The sequence below is a fragment of the Zootoca vivipara genome, chromosome 1 (assembly GCF_965207765.1).
Source record: "Zootoca vivipara chromosome 1, rZooViv2.hap1.1, whole genome shotgun sequence".
Taxonomy (NCBI): Eukaryota; Metazoa; Chordata; class Lepidosauria; order Squamata; family Lacertidae; genus Zootoca; species Zootoca vivipara.
Window position 1 is genome coordinate 126,720,846 of NC_142582.1, and position 18,112 is coordinate 126,738,957.

The 18,112-nt window shown below is 43.2% G+C and overlaps 1 protein-coding gene and 1 long non-coding RNA gene across 5 annotated transcripts in view; one reads left to right on the top strand and one right to left on the bottom strand.

Annotated features, from left to right (window-relative positions):
* The window catches only part of SLC38A6 (solute carrier family 38 member 6), a 52,428-nt gene that overhangs the window by 3,512 nt on the left and 30,804 nt on the right, over positions 1-18,112 (bottom strand). For 3 of the 4 annotated variants that reach the window (XM_035104289.3, XM_088674084.1, XM_088674089.1), the window contains 7 exons: positions 13,838-13,920; positions 13,264-13,322; positions 4,630-4,695; positions 4,140-4,193; positions 3,272-3,351; positions 1,818-1,918; positions 1,312-1,436 (listed from right to left, as the gene is read on the bottom strand). In XM_035104289.3, coding sequence (XP_034960180.3) covers positions 1,312-1,436; positions 1,818-1,918; positions 3,272-3,351; positions 4,140-4,193; positions 4,630-4,695; positions 13,264-13,322; positions 13,838-13,920 — 568 coding nt within the window. The remainder of the gene's footprint in view (positions 1-1,311; positions 1,437-1,817; positions 1,919-3,271; positions 3,352-4,139; positions 4,194-4,629; positions 4,696-13,263; positions 13,323-13,837; positions 13,921-18,112) is intronic. The other variant, XM_088674081.1, reaches the window with a different exon arrangement.
* On the top strand, positions 13,265-17,019 carry LOC148687750 (uncharacterized). The gene is made up of 3 exons (XR_015951050.1): positions 13,265-13,403; positions 13,847-13,935; positions 16,880-17,019. It is a non-coding gene; the product is annotated as an uncharacterized LOC148687750 (long non-coding RNA).

The following is an 18,112-nucleotide window of genomic DNA, read 5'->3' on the forward strand; positions in this document are numbered from 1 at the left end:
AATAGGGGGCAAGGCCCGCCTTGCAAGTGGACCTTGTTCCACACTTAACAACTTAATTGAAGCTAACAAAAGACTGTTGACTTGCACTGAGGACCGATATCTTAACACATTACACATAAATTGTGTGGGAGCTGTGATTAGCTGCAGTTCCCTATTGGGTATGTACTAGGTTGTAAACAGAGGCGAGGGCGATTGGGGGGGCTGACGGGGGGCTGACATCACATGCAAGACGTCGAGAGGAGCTGGGGGGAGGGGGAGGAGATGAGCACGGCGGCAGCTTCAATGGCCGGTGGCTCCTCCTCCTGCCGCTGCCACCGGAAGTGACCTACTTTCCTCTTTGTGGCAGGAGGAGGAGGAGTCAATCCCTGAAGCCATACTGTGCTCTGCTCTGCGTTCAACCTCCTCCACCCGCTGATCTTTTTGGACAGGGGGGGGCTGGCACCCTCCCAAAAAAGTGGGGGGGGGAGGTCCCAGCTCCCAGAAGTTGGCACCCTTGGTGTGAATTCTGGACTTGTTACTACATAATGTGTGAGTTGGCCATAAGAGCACTTGCAGCTAATTGAGGAGTCTTCTTGCTCACGAGTGTTTCCTTATCTGCTTTTCCAAACAAAGGGGGAAAGGTATGCCATGGGGGGGGATAAAACAGCTTTCAGGAGTCTGAATAAGTGATGAACCGCAGCATTCCCCTCTGCTGATACTCTAATCAAATGTGCTGCCACCTCCCATAAACGCGATTCATTTTTTAAAAGAGGTTTGGAGCCAATGTTGTGTGACATCTACTTTGGCCCCCAATACAGCGGGAGATTTCAGAAATGGCTGTGACCAGCAACAGTTTTGTGGTTTTCTACAATCCCTGTTAAAAACTTAAAGTAAACTCCATGTCAGGAAGATCCGTTTTGAGCTTGCTTGCAGGAAATCATTAGCAAAGGCCACTTCTTGCTGACTCCTATTTACATTAAAATGCATGCTTGCCTTAAAACCAAATATGAAGAAAACAGAAACAAAACAAAAAGAATCAAACCAAATAAACTTTAGGAACGCCACATTCTGCAAACTGCAAGCAATGCTGTGAGTCAGCTCAGATCTAAAACTCGTTAAAAAAAGAAGAAGAAAAAAGAAAGAAAGCACAAATTAGCTTAGCGGTTTAGGCCTTGTTCCTTTGCCGCTGTGAGCGGAACATACACAAGCACAGCACTCTGATCCACCGCAAGACAAACGGATGAGACAGCCAAGACTAGGATGGCGGGGCCTGCAAATAATTAAGGGAGCCACTTTTGCTGGGCCAGCAATCAGGTCTTTTGCAATACTTACAGGGAAGTGGATTAGGGGCACCGTCAGCACCACCGCAAAGAGGATGCCCAGTTTTACAGTCATGATTACAGTGTCATGGGGCAGGTACGTGCTGTATCCTTGCAGCAATTCTGAGTCCACGTGGTCTGAAATTTTGGAGGGGAAAGGTTATTAAAATGGCAAGCCGCAATCTGAATTGGACCTCACCCATACAATAAACAGCAGGCGCGTGCTTTTGCAGGGGCTCTCAAACTGTTCTGAGATTGCTGGGAAATAAGCAGGGGTTCTTAAGGTGAAAATTAGTCAGGGTATACAGTACAAGATTCCCTGAAAAACTGCCCACTACTGTTTTAAACCTGCTAAGAGCAATTGTAGAAATGATACTGGGACATTTTAGGGACTTGTTCAAATGGGATGGCAGCACCAGCCCCCCTGTTAAGACAGTCTTAAGCCTAGTGGGTCACACGATTGCACAGGCCTGCCCCATCACTTACGAAGAAACAGGAATTAATACTTTAAAAACATACCATAAAAAGTGAGGTATCCAAATAGCGCTGACACAAAATAAACCAGAAAGCTCAGGCTAATCCCAGTGTTGGCTACCTTCTGCATCCTGCTTTTGGATGGACTACGAACACACAGAGAAAAATATGACATTATTTAAGACTTTAGGAGGAGCAGTATGAAAATGCAGGAAAGAAGTTGCTATTGACTGTTTCACAGTTTTCCCAATGTGCATATGAAACAGGTTTCTGGGCTGGTCTACCACTAAGACCATGAAGCAATTCTGAATCTTCAGGGGATTTTAAACTGTCGAATCTTAATTAGTCAACTGAATGCTGCTTTCAAATGGACAATCCTAATTGCTGAGTAGCAATTAAAATGTCACAAAATAACACGCACACTTTAAAGTTCTCCAAAACTCTTTATCAGGGAAGATGTTACACAAAGTGCGTGGGTGGGGGGAGGAGAGAGGAAAGAGAACAAAACAAAAATAACAATAACAAAATTGCCTGCATCCAGACTTAGATTCAAGAGGGAGAGTACAGACAGCCTCTGTGAGGTCCTGCAGGTCTCAGGACACACCTAGAAACGATGGCTGGCAGGAAATTTTTTGAAACATAGGACCGGACGCAGTTCATAACACCCACCAGCAGAAGCCAATGCAAATTTTTCCAGTAGTTTTCTCCTCTCTTCCCCCCATTGGCCCTAAGGGGGGGGGGAGATAACCCTCAGAACATGGGGTGGGGAGAAAGCGGGAATTGCTGTGTCTGTTAAGCTGAAATGCTTATGCTGAGGGAATGAATGCTATAGTGCTACGTTGAATACCTCCCAGAAAGTCTACCAATTACGCAGATCTGTTTCCAGCCTTAAGTGAAATACGTTGGTCCCTTGCTGGGCAGAGAGCAGAAGTAAAGAGAAACAGGGCAGGCTTTGTGTTAGCGTAGCTAGAGATTAAAGTTAGGTGGTATTTTAGGCAAATAAGGCAACTGTGGCCCAAATGGAGAGGTGTACCTACTGGCGGGAGGGAATGTAACCCTCAAAAAGTCCCTTTTCAAAAACATCTGCCTTGGATCTGAACAGATTTTATGTATGTGTTGTTGTTTTACGCTGTACACACACATGCAATTGCTTTGACAGGTTTTATATATGTAACTTCCATAGGTAAATTGCTTCAAGATATCTCACGGGAAGCAATTCATAAATGAAATCAGTGATGATGGTAATGTAGCCCTTCCCCATCTTGGTCAGGGATGATGGGAGCAGTAGCCCAACAATATCTGGCCACTCAAGGTTGGAGAAGGCAGCTTTAGAGGACTGGTCCAGTGTATTGGGAGAATCAGACATAGAATAAAATTGGCATTCCTTTTGAACATGGATGCTAAATGAAACAGGAAGCTTATGTTCTGAGAATGGCAGCAGTCAGAGCCAACAACATTTTTTAAAAAAAAATGGTACGCGTTTACAAATCACATGTTACCTTTGGAGCTCGCAATAAATTGGCAATACTGATGTATGGCAGAGAAATGAGAAAGCCATCGTTGGAATGGCATATGCACTCTGCCAAAAAAGAAAAACGGAAAAGTCACGCAGCTGAAATGCAACCTATAAATATTTGATACTGATTTCTAAAACCTTCCTGGGTGGTTTCTAGACACATATTTAAAAATGCTTGTGAAAATGCTTTAAAAAAAAAGTTGTGAAAAATAAATTGAATTTGCCATAGCTAGTGTCACATTTGTATACTGCACTTTAGAACACACTTAAAACTTTTTATTTGCAGCTGTATAGCTGAGCCCATAGACTATCACTCAAGAGTTATGATGCTTTAAAATGACTGTTTTTAATGCTTTATTTTGTTGTTACATACACCTTGGGCATTTTTTTATGGAAAGGTAGGATACAAATGTTTATAATGAAATAAGAGCTGGATTGCACAGATTCTCAAAGGGCTGCTGAGGAAGGACCACAGCTGAGTGGCAGAGCAACTGCTTTGCATGCAAACAGTTCCAGGTTCACTCCCTGGCATCTCCAGGTAGGGCTGGGAATGTCCCGTCTGAAATTATTCTGCAGAGCCACCACCAATCAGGGTAGACAGTGCTAAGCTAGATGGACAATGGCCTGATTCTAAATTAACTCTTTGTTTTAGCCAAATGTCGACAGGGCTTTGAACAGTTCAATTCCATACTCATATTATCTTTGTTACCTGAGCAGGGTGCAACACACACAAGGAACACACACAAGGAAATGCACAGACTGAGAAACCCTGGCTTAGCCTGATGCTTAAATACATTTTTGCAAACTCTTGTGATCTGTTGTGATCTGTTAAGAGGATGATTTAATATTACCTCTGCGGAAAAGTTAAACAGCGCTGCTTTACAATCTTCAGTAGAATTTGAGACCTGTGTAGGACAGAGAGGCAAGAAATAAGACTCACCAGCTGGCTTCCCACCCATAATTTTAGAACAAATACTTCAGCTTCAGCAAGGTGCTGACATTATTGGAAACGTACTATACACTGGGACTTCCAAGTCTTTCTGGAACCTGAAGCTGTGCAACATTCAGGAGTGGAGGGCATAGACATTGCCTGCAGTGCCGCTAATACGCTATTTTTCACAAATACGTCACAGTCATAAAATAAGAGCCTTGGATACGACGACTATATTCACTGTATGGATCCGAAGATCCCACTGCATCAATGTAACGCATTTCTGCTGTTTCTGTGCAATTTCAAACAACAAAAAATAATTGACCTAACTTATCATTTTACAGTTTAAAAAAATGCAGTAAGCACTTTTACAATCAAAGAATTACAGATAAGTCAGGAAAGGTACATACCTGGGAGAACCCCACAGCAAGCTTTGGTGGCAGAGGGCAAGGAATGGACCACTTTTTAATTATGACCTGTAGAGAAAGAATACAGTTAACACTTTGCAGACAATGGGCAGGATTCAACTAAGTTGTCACACACACAGAATGAGGTCCACTCACATGCTCTGGAGCAGGCATCTCCAAACTCAGCCCTGCAGATGTTTTGGGACTACAACTCCCATCATCCCTAGCTAACAGGACCAGAAGTCATGGACAATGGGAATTGTAGTCCCAAAACATCTGGAGGGCTGAGGTTGTGGGTGCCTGCTCTGGAGGGTTGGGGAGGAATCCAAAACAGGTTTAGGGGGTGCAGGGGGATGGAAGGGTGGCAAAAGTCTTATTGTGCAAGCAGACTTCATTCCCAGTGTGCGTACTCTGCTCCCTGCTATGTTGAGTTGCACCCTGAGCTAGGCTAGGGGTATAGCTAAGTCACACCTTAGCTCTAAAATGTAGCAATAAGCAGTGGAAATAATGACTTGTTCAGAGAGCAAGATTGGAGATCTGAAACAATGGTGTTCCATTAGGGAACAGAATGCTGGGCTCTCTACGCATTATTCTAATATGCTAGTAACTCTAGAGTACTTTTAGAGCACAGCTCTGTCATTCTTAGATCATACATACTCCCCCAAACCCTGGAAGGTAGCTTATTATTGTTACTCCCGTAATAAAGGTGGGAAGCAGGCTGCCAAAGATCACCCAGGTGGGATTTCAACCCGCCTGATGGTCTCTCAGGGCTAAGCCCATTTCTGTAGCCAATATTCAGTTTCTCTCTCCCTCTCTCTCAGGCAATAATCTGAACAGATGGCTCGCCCTAAAAACCAATCACAGAAAATTACAGTAAATGTAAAAGTATTGCTTCCATATGCCTGGTGAAGATTTCCCCTCCGGAACACATTAAAGTGTATCTGCTTGTGACAGCAACAGATGATATGCAAACCGCCGTATTCATTTCAACATGACATTTTTCCAGCTTCAAAAATCAAAACAAAAAACACCAACTAGCTTGGAAAACTGAACTGCATTTAATACACCTTCCAGTATTTCAGTGCGGCAAATGGAAATTTTATATAGATGTGGATTTCCAAGCAGCAGCGTAATATATAATGATAAAAAAAACATTTATATAGTGTGTGTGTGTGTGCCCATACCGGTACTTGGCTCCTAATGTGCCACACCGACACTTTAGGGTACACAAAATGGCTCTAGATTCAGAAGAAATTCCCTTGACTACAGTAATTAGAGCCAGAGAGAACTTTCTGCATCAGATTATGGCTCAATGGAGATGGAGATTGAAGATCTGGATTCAGATCCCAGGTTGTGCTCAGTGGGTGACCTTGAAGAACGTAATTTTCTTAAAAACTAAAGCTCCCCCTCCCCATTTGTAGTTATGGCCTCACTGGTTTGCACAAAGGAGTGTGAATAAGGTTTAATTTCAGATACTAACAAAAATGCTACATTAAATTCTAAGCAATATACAGGCAGATACAAAATCGTGCTCCTGAATCGAACTTCATGCAGACGCATGAATGCTTGGGGAACACATGTGTCTCACTTTAGGTATAAGGTCAGCAACCTTGGGCTCATTCTCTTAGGGGTGAGTTTTCACTGAACTCTGTGGGATTCACTTCCGAGCAATGACTGATAAGGCTGAACTGTATTCAACAGCATTTGTGGTCTTGATAGCACACTCTGCGTTCCTTCCTGCAATATTCATTCTTCATCTTCCACCATGTTTACCCTTTCCTCTGCCGCATGCACACGATCGCACCTTTTTAGGCTGCATTAATTCATCATCCTGGAAGAGCTGCCAAACAGGAGTCAACAAATATTGTTGCCAGGCTGCAGGTGGTGAGCTCCTACCCCCCCCCCAATGTCTAGCAACTGCCTGTCTCACTATGAAATGAGAGATGGGAGAGATGGATGTTATCTCCGATCTTCTGCTGGGCTTCTGCTTCCCTGTGACTCTGAAGCTCAGCATATGAAAGATGAGCCCCTGCCCCTCTCCTGGGTCCTTTGTGCAGGGGAGTATAGCAGAGGTGGTGGCAATCGCAAGTAATGGCTAGCTGGCAAGGCCAGCCAAAATGTGTGACACCCCCTCCCTCCCTCCCCTGTGACTAATCCAGTTCTATACTGAAGCCAAATGCATAGTATGGCTGCAATACTAAACCCACTTGCTAGGGAGAAAGCCCTGTTGAGCAAAGTGAGACCTACTTCCAAGCAAATGTGTATACGATGCCTTTGTGCAAGGAGGGAATCCCTTTTAAGCTTCAAGGAACATAAGATTCGTAAGGAATGCAAAGGCTAAGGCTCCAGTTCTTAGAATCATAGAGCTGGAAGGGACACAAGGATCGTCTAGTCCAGGCTTGTCCAACTCCCAAGAGACTGCGATCTACTTCCACTAAAAATAACTGGCAGTGATCTACCCATTGGATTGACCAAAGTTGTTGAGCTTTTTGGGGGGAGCATTCATCAAAGTTGTTGAGTGATTGACCACGATCAACCAGGGACGCCCCATGATCGACCGGTAGATGGCGATCGACCGGTTGGACATACCAGGTCTAGTCCAACCCCTTGCCATGCGGGAATCTTCTTGGCCAACATGGGGCTCATATCCATGACCCTGAGTTTTCAAGAGTCTCATACTCCACCACCGACTGAGCTATCCTTCTTAATTGAGGACAAGGCTGATCAAACCTGCCTCCAGCGCCATACTGTGTATTTGTCACTTTTGAAACAGAGAGGAGTTTGAAAAACAGACTGAGTCTGGAAAAACGGCTTGTTGTTCTAAGTTTAAAAACTCAAAAACAAAACAAAAACACAACCCATTGGGAGAGCTCAAGGAGCTGAAACATGCTGGGCAAAAGTAGACCAAAGTCCATATTACTGAATGGGGATTCAGTTAACAGGACGCTGATGCTGAAGATTACCATCTCCTAGACCTCTACAACGTATTTTGGAATTCTTGACAGGCACTGCCCTTAGGGAGCTGCTTCGACAGCTTTGAAGTCTGATGTTATCACATGGTTCAGTTCCTTAATGGGTTGGTTGCCTTGCACTCTGGATGGCATTTTTTTTGCTGGATGCCCTATACGTGATTTTTATCTTCTTTAAAACAAAACCAAAACAAAAAACAAAAAACTAAGAAGAAAATTGGTCCACGTTATCAAAGACCTGCATACAAGTCAATGCAAGCTAAGGGCATTCCTTATGATGCTAAAATAACAACACTGAACTCTTAGCACAGAAGGCTTAAGAGCAAGGCAGTTCAGCTCCTATTAAGTGCAGGCATGATTTCATTCATTCATTTACTTTCATTTCTTCCCCAATCCATCCACAGGGCAGGTAGCGGGCTTTTAAAAGAAAAGGGAGCGGGTAACAGAATAAAGCACCCAATTAAGTAATACACACATGTATCTGTGTGTGTGTGTAAAATCAGCCTTTGTTTTAAGTGTAAAAATGCCTTCTGAAATTATAAAGTATGTTATCTACAGCGACAGGGCACATGGCACCTCATTACCATGTTGCTCCTTAATTCAAGCCATTAAAAGCCAGCCAATCTTCTCCCTTCCCCCAGCAAAAGAAGAAAGAAAACCACAGTAAGTCAAAACAGCAAGTCCAGACCACTCAGCAGGTGGTGATTAATCTCATCCTGGGCCTTAGGCTAGATACCCCAAAGGGAAGAGGAGGGGAGAGGCCATTTGTTAAGGGGTTGTTTACTTTTGGAGAGTCCCTAAATAATGGGGGCAATGCAGCTGACCTTCGCATTCAAGGGCCTGCGCAGCTGCACAGTGACTTGAGAGGTGATGCACAGGCAGCCAGTCTTGTACAAAACTTGGTTTTATCACAAAGCTCGAACTTACACTGAGGACAAAGAAGAAGAAAAGTGTGCCACGTGCAAAAAGATTTGAGGGGAGAGGAACAAAGCCACTATTTCAACTACTATTTCACAACTGCTGATGGACCTGCTTTCATCCAGACTGCCACGTGAAAATATGCATGTGTTCTGCTCTTATGCCGATTATCCAAATCAATTAAACAGAAGCATATTCCTTTGCAGGTAGGGGAATTCCAAGCACATCGGAGCTCCCATGTATGCAATAAATCGCTGGATTTTTAATATTATTATTATTGATCATATTTGTATCTCACCCTTTCTCCAGCAGGAGATTTACCCATTTTTAACACCTGAGGACCATAAAGAAGGCTGATCGCCAAAGAATTGATGCTTTTGAATTATGGTGCTGGAGGAGACTCTTGAGAGTCCCATGGACTGCAAGTAGATCAAACCTATCCATTCTTAAGGAAATCAGCCCTGAGTGCTCACTGGAAGGACAGATCCGGAAGCTGAGGCCCCAATACTTTGGTCACCTCATGAGAAGAGAAGAATCCTTGGAAAAGACCCTGATGTTGGGAAAGATTGAGGGCACTAGGAGAAGGAGACGACAGGGGACAAGATGGTTGGACAGTGTTCTCGAAGCTACGAACATGAGTCTGACCAAACTGCGGGAGGCAGTGGAAGACAGGAGTGCCTGGCGTGCTATGGTCCATGGGGTCACGAAGAGTCGGACACGACTAAATGACTAAACAACACCTCAGGTTAGGATGATAAATAATGACCAGCCTAGAGATTTGAATCCAAGTCTCCCAGGTCCAAGTTCAGTGCTCTTACTACGCCACACTGCACAATGTCTTACAAACGTTGTTGTGTTTTCCTTTAATACCCTCCTCGTTTTCTCTCTTTCTAGTGATAAGAAACTGTGCCTGATAAGTGACTAGCTGAAGGCTGCCACAGTGAATCTATAGCACAGGTGGAACATGAACTGGGACAATCTTCCAGATCCAAATCTAAGGGTTGGCACTTGCCATATGTTCCCTTTGTGGCCTGGGTTGCTGTTTCTGTGTGGCTTCAGCATTAGGGAAACAACCTAGAAATATGTATCTGGGTATCTGAAGAAGTGTGCATGCACACGAAAGCTCATACCAAAATATAAACTTAGTTGGTCTTTAAGGTGCTACTGAAGGAATTTTTTTATTTAACCTAGAAATATATGCAACATACCAACTCCACACTCCAGTGCTACTCATCCTTAGGAGCTGGTTGCTTTGCAGTGGAAGGTAAAAATGTCCCCCCCCCCATGTGTGCAATTCTTGTTGCAAGTTACTAGAACCTGTAGGAAGCAGCTGTTAGAAGAATTTAAGGTCTCAAATATATAAATTAAATGTTCTTAAATTTATTTCAGAAGTCTATCTAAGAGCTTGCACACCAAGGTTCTGGGTTCCTCCTCCCTCCTGCATGTGGTGAGTGAGCACCTTGTTGCAACAGTTTAATAAATATCAGGCTTACTAGCTGCTTTGCTTCTCAATATTCTTTGGTTGGCCTCTGTTATTTTCTCCTACTGATAGGGAACTCACTTAAGGACTCTATACTGGCTCTTGGGGTATCATAAGGGGAAAAGGGCAGGTTTTGTTTACTACACAGCCATGCAGAAACTGCAATTACACCAGTAAGGTTGCATATGAAGTGCTATAAATTCTATATTCACTTCTCCAAAATAATGAGCTTCTAGAATGGGGAAATCTGCTTTGGTCTATCATGCTCCAAGGCCTAGCTCTGTGTTCCCTTTCAGGTGTTTTCCAGCATCAAACCCCTCAGCTTTAAAATAAACACCACCATCTTGTATCTTAAGTTATGTGGGGGTTTGCTTAGGCTAAGTTTATGGTAAGCCCTGCCCAGCTCAAAAGGCACAGTGGCCTCGCAGAATTCATTTATTTTAATTGTTTTTGAATATTTACAATAATTGCTTTTAACTGCCTTTATTGATGATCTCATTGCTTATTCTTTTTGTAAACTGCTTTGATGTTTCTTTGTTTTTACTATCAAGCGGTATATGAATTTGGTGAAATACAATAATAAAATAAAATACTCCATGCCATTTGTGGGCAGTGAAATTGGAGGAGGGGGAATTTGCCAAATATTTGGTAGGGAACGCGGGTGGCGCTGTGGGTTAAACCACAGAGCCTAGGGCTTGCCGATCAGAAGGTTGGTGGTTCGAATCCCCGCGATGGGGTGAGCTCCCGTTGCTCGGTCCCAGTTCCTGCCAACCTAGCAGTTTGATAGCACGTCAAAGTGCAAGTAGATAAATAGGGAACGCTACAGTGGGAAGATAAACGGCGTTTCCGTGTGCTGCTCTGGTTCGCCAGAAGCGGGTTAGTCATGCTGGCCACATGACCCGGAAGCTGTACGCCGGCTCCCTCGGCCAATAGAGCGAGATGAGCGTCGCAACCCCAGAGTCATCCGCGACTGGACCTAATGGTCAGGGGTCCCTTTACCTTTATAAAATTCTCAAAAGTTTTTATCTTCAAAGGAGTCTTCTGAGAAATTTTAGCTCACTTAATGTTGAACAAAACTCTGTAGCTGGTTCATCTTGGCAGATGAATAAATCAGTGCAATAAGAGAGGGCAGGAAGGAGCAAACTAGATCCACAGTTGCACCCAAAATTCACAGATGGCAAAATTCGGGAAACCATTTTGCTGAAATTCCGGATAGGACTGAAATTCTCCAGGGGAGTTGGAATTCACAAAAGAAAAATCACACATGGGGGGGGGATCTGAGAAATTTCTGCTCAGTTACAGCTCAGTTGGTAGAGCATGAGACTCTTAACTAGAGGGTCATGGGCTCAAGCCCCACCTAGGGCAAAAAAATTCCTGCATTGCAGGTGGTTGGACTAGATGACCCACAGGGTCCCTTCCAACTTCACAATTATATATGATTATGGCTTCACAAAATGGAAATCTTGCCTTAGTATGTTATGCTGGGATTTTACATCAGTTAGTAATATTTAACATTACAGTGGTACCTCTGGATGCGAACGGGATCCGTTCTGGAGCCCCATTCGCAACCTGAGCAGTGGGGCAACTTGAAGTGCCGAATCTGCGCATGCTCGCCGCACGATTCTGCGCATGACGCCATTCGGCGCTTCTGCGCATGCGCGAATCGACAAACCCGGAAGCAACCCGTTCCGGTACTTCCGGGTTCGGCGCGTTCGTACCCCGTGATGTACGCAACCTGCAGCGAACGTAACCAGAGGCATGACTGTATATGGTTTTGAAATTGCACTGCGATTACTTAAGTGTGGTCAATTGTAAACTACTTCCATAGAATCAGAATTGTAGAACTGAAAGGGACTCCAAGGGTCATCTAGTACAAGCCCCTGCAATACAGGAATCTCAGCTTTGTAGAGCTTGCGATCAAAAAGGGACTAAATTTCTTTCTTTCTTTTTTAAAGTTCTACCTCCACTGTTAAAGGCAGTTATTCATCTGAATATCAGTTTCTGGGAACCACAGGTGGGGAAAGTGCTTTTGCACTCAGTTCCTGCCTTCAGACTTCCCATGTGCATCTGGCTGGACTCTGTGAGAATAGGATATTGGGACTAGATGAGCCTTTGGCCTGATCTCACAGGCTTTTCTCATGTTTCTAAATAAATACGATCATTTTGGAAATTCTCTAGAAACCATGGGGCAAGGGCTGGTGGACTGCCCATGAAATGTGAGCTGTATAAATTCTCCAGCTCCCTTCTGGAGAGCACCATTACTTACTTACCTATCTCCTTGATGAAATCTGGCAGCAATTTAGACATAATGTACCTCTGGTGCGCAGTGCTGCCACAAAGGCATTAACATGCTCAGGATGTATGGGCCAGGGACCAGCAAGCTCACCTATGCGCTGCTGCAACATGGATTAAGAACTTTTTTTTAAAAAAAAAATGTTACGGCACCTGCAAGACCTACCACCGCAGATAGCGGTTTTGTGGGCACCATGCATGCCGTCTCGGAGATGGAATCATGCCTAAAATGATTGTGCCTGCTAAAAACACTTCCAAATACTCCCTCATTTGCAGAAACCACTAGCAAAACAAATCCAGACCAAATGTGTTCCAGTACTCTGCTTTCCATATATCATATAGGAATCAATGGCTGCAAATATCAGCACTGAAATGCCCTACTTGGCTCAGAGAGAGAGAGAGAGAAGGGGAGGAGGAATATTGCTTTCAGATGGAAAGAATAAGGCTTTCGCTATATTAATATATACATTAAATTGCTCAAAAGAGGTTTGCTGCGTCTTGTGCTTTTTTACTATTAAGCGAACATGTACATTCAATTTACTTGGAATATATGACATTTTCTTCTGCACGAGTTGCAGTAAATGGTGGTTGGAAGCAAGGACAAAAAAAAAAATCCATTCCACACGTGGAGAAGGGGAGGGGAAAGTGCTCAGGCCAGTATTTTTCATTGACCTGTCAGCAAAACAAATACACTCTAACTGCATTTTACAGTCCAAACAATTAACGATGGCAAATCTTTTCACATTCGTGACTTTTCAGCCAAACCAACTTACCCCAAAAGCAAGAAAATACATACCACCACACTTAAAGGAGAGGAGAAGGAACACTTCGTTTTTAGAGGCAAGCTTTTAAAGCACAGACATCCGTTTCAAAGGAACTCTGAGATCCATCAAAATAATAAGAAAACTTAACATAAGCTGTGATCTGGGTCGGGTTGGGGTTTTTTTTGTGTGTGTGTGTTGTTTTTTTCAGACTTACCACAAGAGCAAAGTACACCATAAAGAAAAATGATAAACTACTTGTGTAGCCAAGAAAGCCTGTAAAATAACAGTAAAAATAAGAGGCAATTTATAAGGAAAGTGATCCTGGAGCAGGGCTAAAGGAGCTTCATGCTGTAGGTATGTTTTGCATTACGGGGCTCGGTATCTGGGGCTTAAGATTCAGAATAACAACATTCCAACTTGCCTGTCACAGATCATTTATGTAGTTTTGTAGGGCAGAATTAGAACTGGCTTACCACTAATGGCATGCTGTAAGTAAATGCAGCTCTTTAATGTTCTGTTGTAAAGGTTTTATTTTAGTAGAGCAGACACAGTACTACTGCAATCTAAGTAATAGGTTAACTAGGCAAAGCTGGAGGACGGCAGACTAGGTTGCAAATAAACCTGCCTCCCCTCCCAATCTTTCCTCGAATCTTTAAAACAAAAAACAAAAAAAAACACCACCCATTAAGGCTTTCTTTTTAAACCCCTCAATTAAATTGCTACTAAAAGAGAACACTACTGCTAATAGTAATTATGGTAGCAATAATACTCCCTTTAAAATTACTTACCAATTTTAGGAAGAAGTGCTAGAGGGAAGACAATGCAAACTGAGGTAAGAAGCAGAAGCAATCTTCCATCGAGATACCAGGAGCTATCGGAAAAGACAGTAGGGTTTCTGTTATTATTCTTATCTCTCTGTCTCCCTGGTGTTCTCTTCATTCTCTTTCCTATTTGCTGTTTTGTTTATTGTATGTTGAAAAGTCTTAATAAAATTAGGGGTTTTTTTTTAAAAAAGGAAAAGATAGTGAGGTTTCAATGTCCTTAGGACAAACACTATTTAACTAAACACTGAGCCCTCACATGCAAATCATGGATAAATAAGCATCAAAAAACAAGAATCACCTTCTTCCAGTCTCCCTAATAACTTCCAAAGAGTGGTCTTTTAAAGGCTGAATTTTAGAGTTTAAAAAGACGTGACCCTACTACTCCCAGACTGTGAACAGGTTAGAAGGGCTGTTACCCTGTTAAATAATTCTTAGCTTGCAACCCTACACACATTTACTTGGGAGTAAATCCCATTGAACTTAACTGGATTTACATCTAAGTAAACACAAGTAAGGTAAGTTATTAAAATCTCATGCCTAATTAATCAGGGAAATGTGCTTCACGTAGCAACATATAGTTTTAGTGGTACCTCGGTCTACGAACAGCCCTGTTAACGAACTATTCGGTGTTCGAACTCCGCAAACACGGAAGTAGGTGTTCCGGTTAGCGAACATTACCTCGGAAGCCGAATGGAAGCCGAACGGTGGAAGGGCACCGGCAGTGGGAGGCCTCAGTAGGGAAAGCGTGCCTTGGTTTAAGAAGAGTTTCAGTTTAAGAACGGACTTCCAGAACAGTTTAAGTTCGTAAACTGAGGTATCACTGTACAGTATACAGTGGTTTATGAACACAATTGGTTCCAGAAGTCTGTTCATAAACTGAAGCGTTCATAAACTGAAGCAAACTTTCCCATTGAAAGTAATGGAAAGTGGATTAATCTGTTCCAGACGGTCCGCGGAGTACTTAAACTGAAGCGTTCATAAACTGAAGCGAACTTTCCCATTGAAAGTAATGGAAAGTGGGTTAATCCGTTCCAGACGGGTCCGCGGAGTACTCAACCTGAAGCGTACTTAACCCGAAGCATGGGTGTAATTGGTTCCAGAAGTCTGTTCATAAACTGAAGCATTCATAAACTGAAGTGAACTTTCCCATTGAAAGTAATGGAAAGTGAATTAATCCGTTCCAGATGGGTCCATGGCGTTCGTAAACTGAAAATTCGTAAACCGAGGTGTTCATAAACCGAGGTTCCACTGTACTGCAAGAAGTCGAACCCAGGGCAAATGTGAGGACAATTGCGGCGGCACTTTAACCAATGTAGCTCTCAAGTCAAAGGACCTTGATGACAGGTATGGTCTGCCTTGCCAGGGGGGGGGGCCAAAAAAATCTCAGGAGGAGCTGTTTTGACTGTGAGCTACAGAGCCACCAAGAATGTTCTGAACGCCACATTAAGAGCCCTCTCTGCTAAAATCCCTAATGCTGATTGATGAGTGTCTTATGCATTATCCCTTATGGTTGTTCCCTATAAACACCTTGGCCTTTGGTCTCTGGTTTTATTTAGCCCAGAACATGGTTAGCACCTCGTAAACAGGAAGGGGCATCATGTTACCATTTTAAGAGTGTCAGTAACACTTATGGGCATGTCTGTACTGGTTGTTGAAATTAGGTGGGCAGTACTGACCTGAGGCATATATTTACACACATCTGACCTGCCTGAGCAAGTAATGTATATACACACACAGGGCAATAGGCACCAGTGGCAAATTACAACTTGTGTAGCTGCTTCGGTTGTGGTCGCCCTACTTTCTCAATGACCCCCCAACATGTGCACCTTGGCAGAGAGCCTATCAACACAACCCCTAAGGCCAGGAGTCTCTGCAACTAGGTCCACATTTTGGCACCTCTCAGCCAAGAGGAAACCACTGGTGAAAAGAGGAATGGAGCAGGGGTGCAAATGGAGTATTCTCCCAACATTATCCAAGCCTACCCTACTCCCCTACGAGTTCATGAACAGCTTGTGGCCTTGCCTGCTCCTTGCACCCCCTGGGTCTCTTCGTAATGCATAAAAGACTATGCCAGTGGTTCCCAACAGGTGGTCCGGGGACCCCCAGGGGTCCGCGAGCTATGCCAGAGGGGTCCGCAAGATGCTATTAGAATAAAAAATATATTAAATATATTTCGTATGATAACAGATTTTTTGTTTTGGCCGCTTCCTGCATGAGCAGAGTCTAGCGCAAAACTAGAATTAGATGAGGCAGTAGTTCTGCTGTATGCCGTTAGGTGGCGCTTTACAAACACTACTGTTTTGCAAAGAGGCAGCGCGCGCATTTTACTAACGCTCACCTCCCCAAGATGCTTTGCGCGCGTCGGCTTCATTTGCAGGTACCCTGTCTTCTCCATTCCCCTCCCTCCTCCCTGGCGCGCGCTGCCTCTTTGCAAAACAGTAGTGTTTGTAAACAAACCTAATATTTCAGAAATAATGGACTCAAAGGACAGATTTAACTCATCTCATTAAGAACTGAAAATTAAAACTAACTGTATACTGATGGAGTACTCTGTTGTAACTGTAAAAAACGTATAAATATAAAATATAAAAAGACTCTTAATTTGGCTCTCACTTTTTTATTTTAGGATTAGGAATTAATGGGGGTCCTTGTCACAATAGCGGCTCGATGAGGGGTCCTCGAGAAAATTTTGTTGGGAACCCCTGGACTATGCTAAACCAACAGAGCCTACATTTATTTGATCACACAATCTCCTGATCCTCGTGTTCTGTAAACTGCCTTCTATGAAGAACAGAGACATAAAAGGAGGGGTGTGTGTATTGCAATAACAGGACCCAATTTCCCCAGAATCCTGATAAATGATTTTTCATCTGCTACCATGGAGATCATGAAGAGTCAGACACGATTAAACGACTAAACAACAACAACCATGAAAACACGCCTACTCTTCCCAACACACTTTTAAGTGCAATCCTAACCCAATTTGCCCTCTCTCAAAAAAACTAGAACTCGTGGACATCCAGTGAAGCTGAATTTTGGAAGATGTGGGGCAGATAAAAGGAAGTGCTCCAAGACCCAGTGCAAAGGTAGCCCATGGAACTCGCTCCTACACAAGGCAGTGATGGCTACCAAGCTGCTCTACCTCCCTGGTCAGGGGCAGTAATGCTTCTGAATACTAGTTGCTGAAAACCACCGGAGGGAGGGCTCTCGTGCTCGGGTCCTGCTTGCAGGTTTCCCACGGGCATCTGGTAGGCCGCTGTGCGAATGGGATGCTGGACTAGGTGGGCCATTCGCTTGATCCAGGAGGCTCTTCTCATGTTCTCGTGGGTCTCGTGAGATAAGTGTGTTTAGGATTGCAGCCTTAAGGGTGACTGACAAGCAATCCAGCTGGAGTAAAACCATCATTCTCCCGCGGAATCTATGGAACAACAATGGCTTTACGCCAGCTGGATTGCCTGGCACAGATGAACAATGAAATTTTATATTGATCTGGCTCTGTGGTTTCATTTCTTTGGTCTCAGGGCTGAGTGTTTTAATTTAATTGTTGTGCTTTTTTTGTTGCGTTTTACTGCATTTTTCTTGAATTATTTGTAAAATGCCAATAGAATATAAATAATGTAAACAAATAATGCATGCAGTCCCTTTGGCTCTATGTGACACAACCAAGGAAACAAAAAATGAATCCTGTGCACAAGGCTTGCACTCACCTGCCTGAAATATATGAAAGATGCACTTTACTGTTTCTAAGTGTACTTTTTCTATTTTAATATTTTTTAAAAACTTAAAATAGTCATTAGCAGTCAAGCATATTTAAACCAAATTTATATTGATGAACTATTATTAAATATCATACCCTCTTAATATTATGAACCAACCAATCTGTCGTTCCATTGTATTACAAAAAAAACAACCCAATAACCATTACCCTAATATTGCAATTCCTTGCACATTTTGAAGCCTCTCCTTAGATTCAGCGTTGGATTGTATATTTTCCATTTCTAAGCATTTCCTCTACTTTAAAAATCCATTGCAAAGAGGTGCATGTGAAAGTTCTACTCCATCATAGATTAACTTAACAAAATTTAAGGCTCCTGGGAACTAGAATCTCTTTTTAAAATGTTATTTAGGCAATTGGGAATTCTGCCCTATCAGCACTTAGTCTTTGGCTGATGTTGACAAAAGCAGGAAAGATGCTTCTTGCTTATACAGCAATTTAATAATATTTGTTATGGAAAGAAC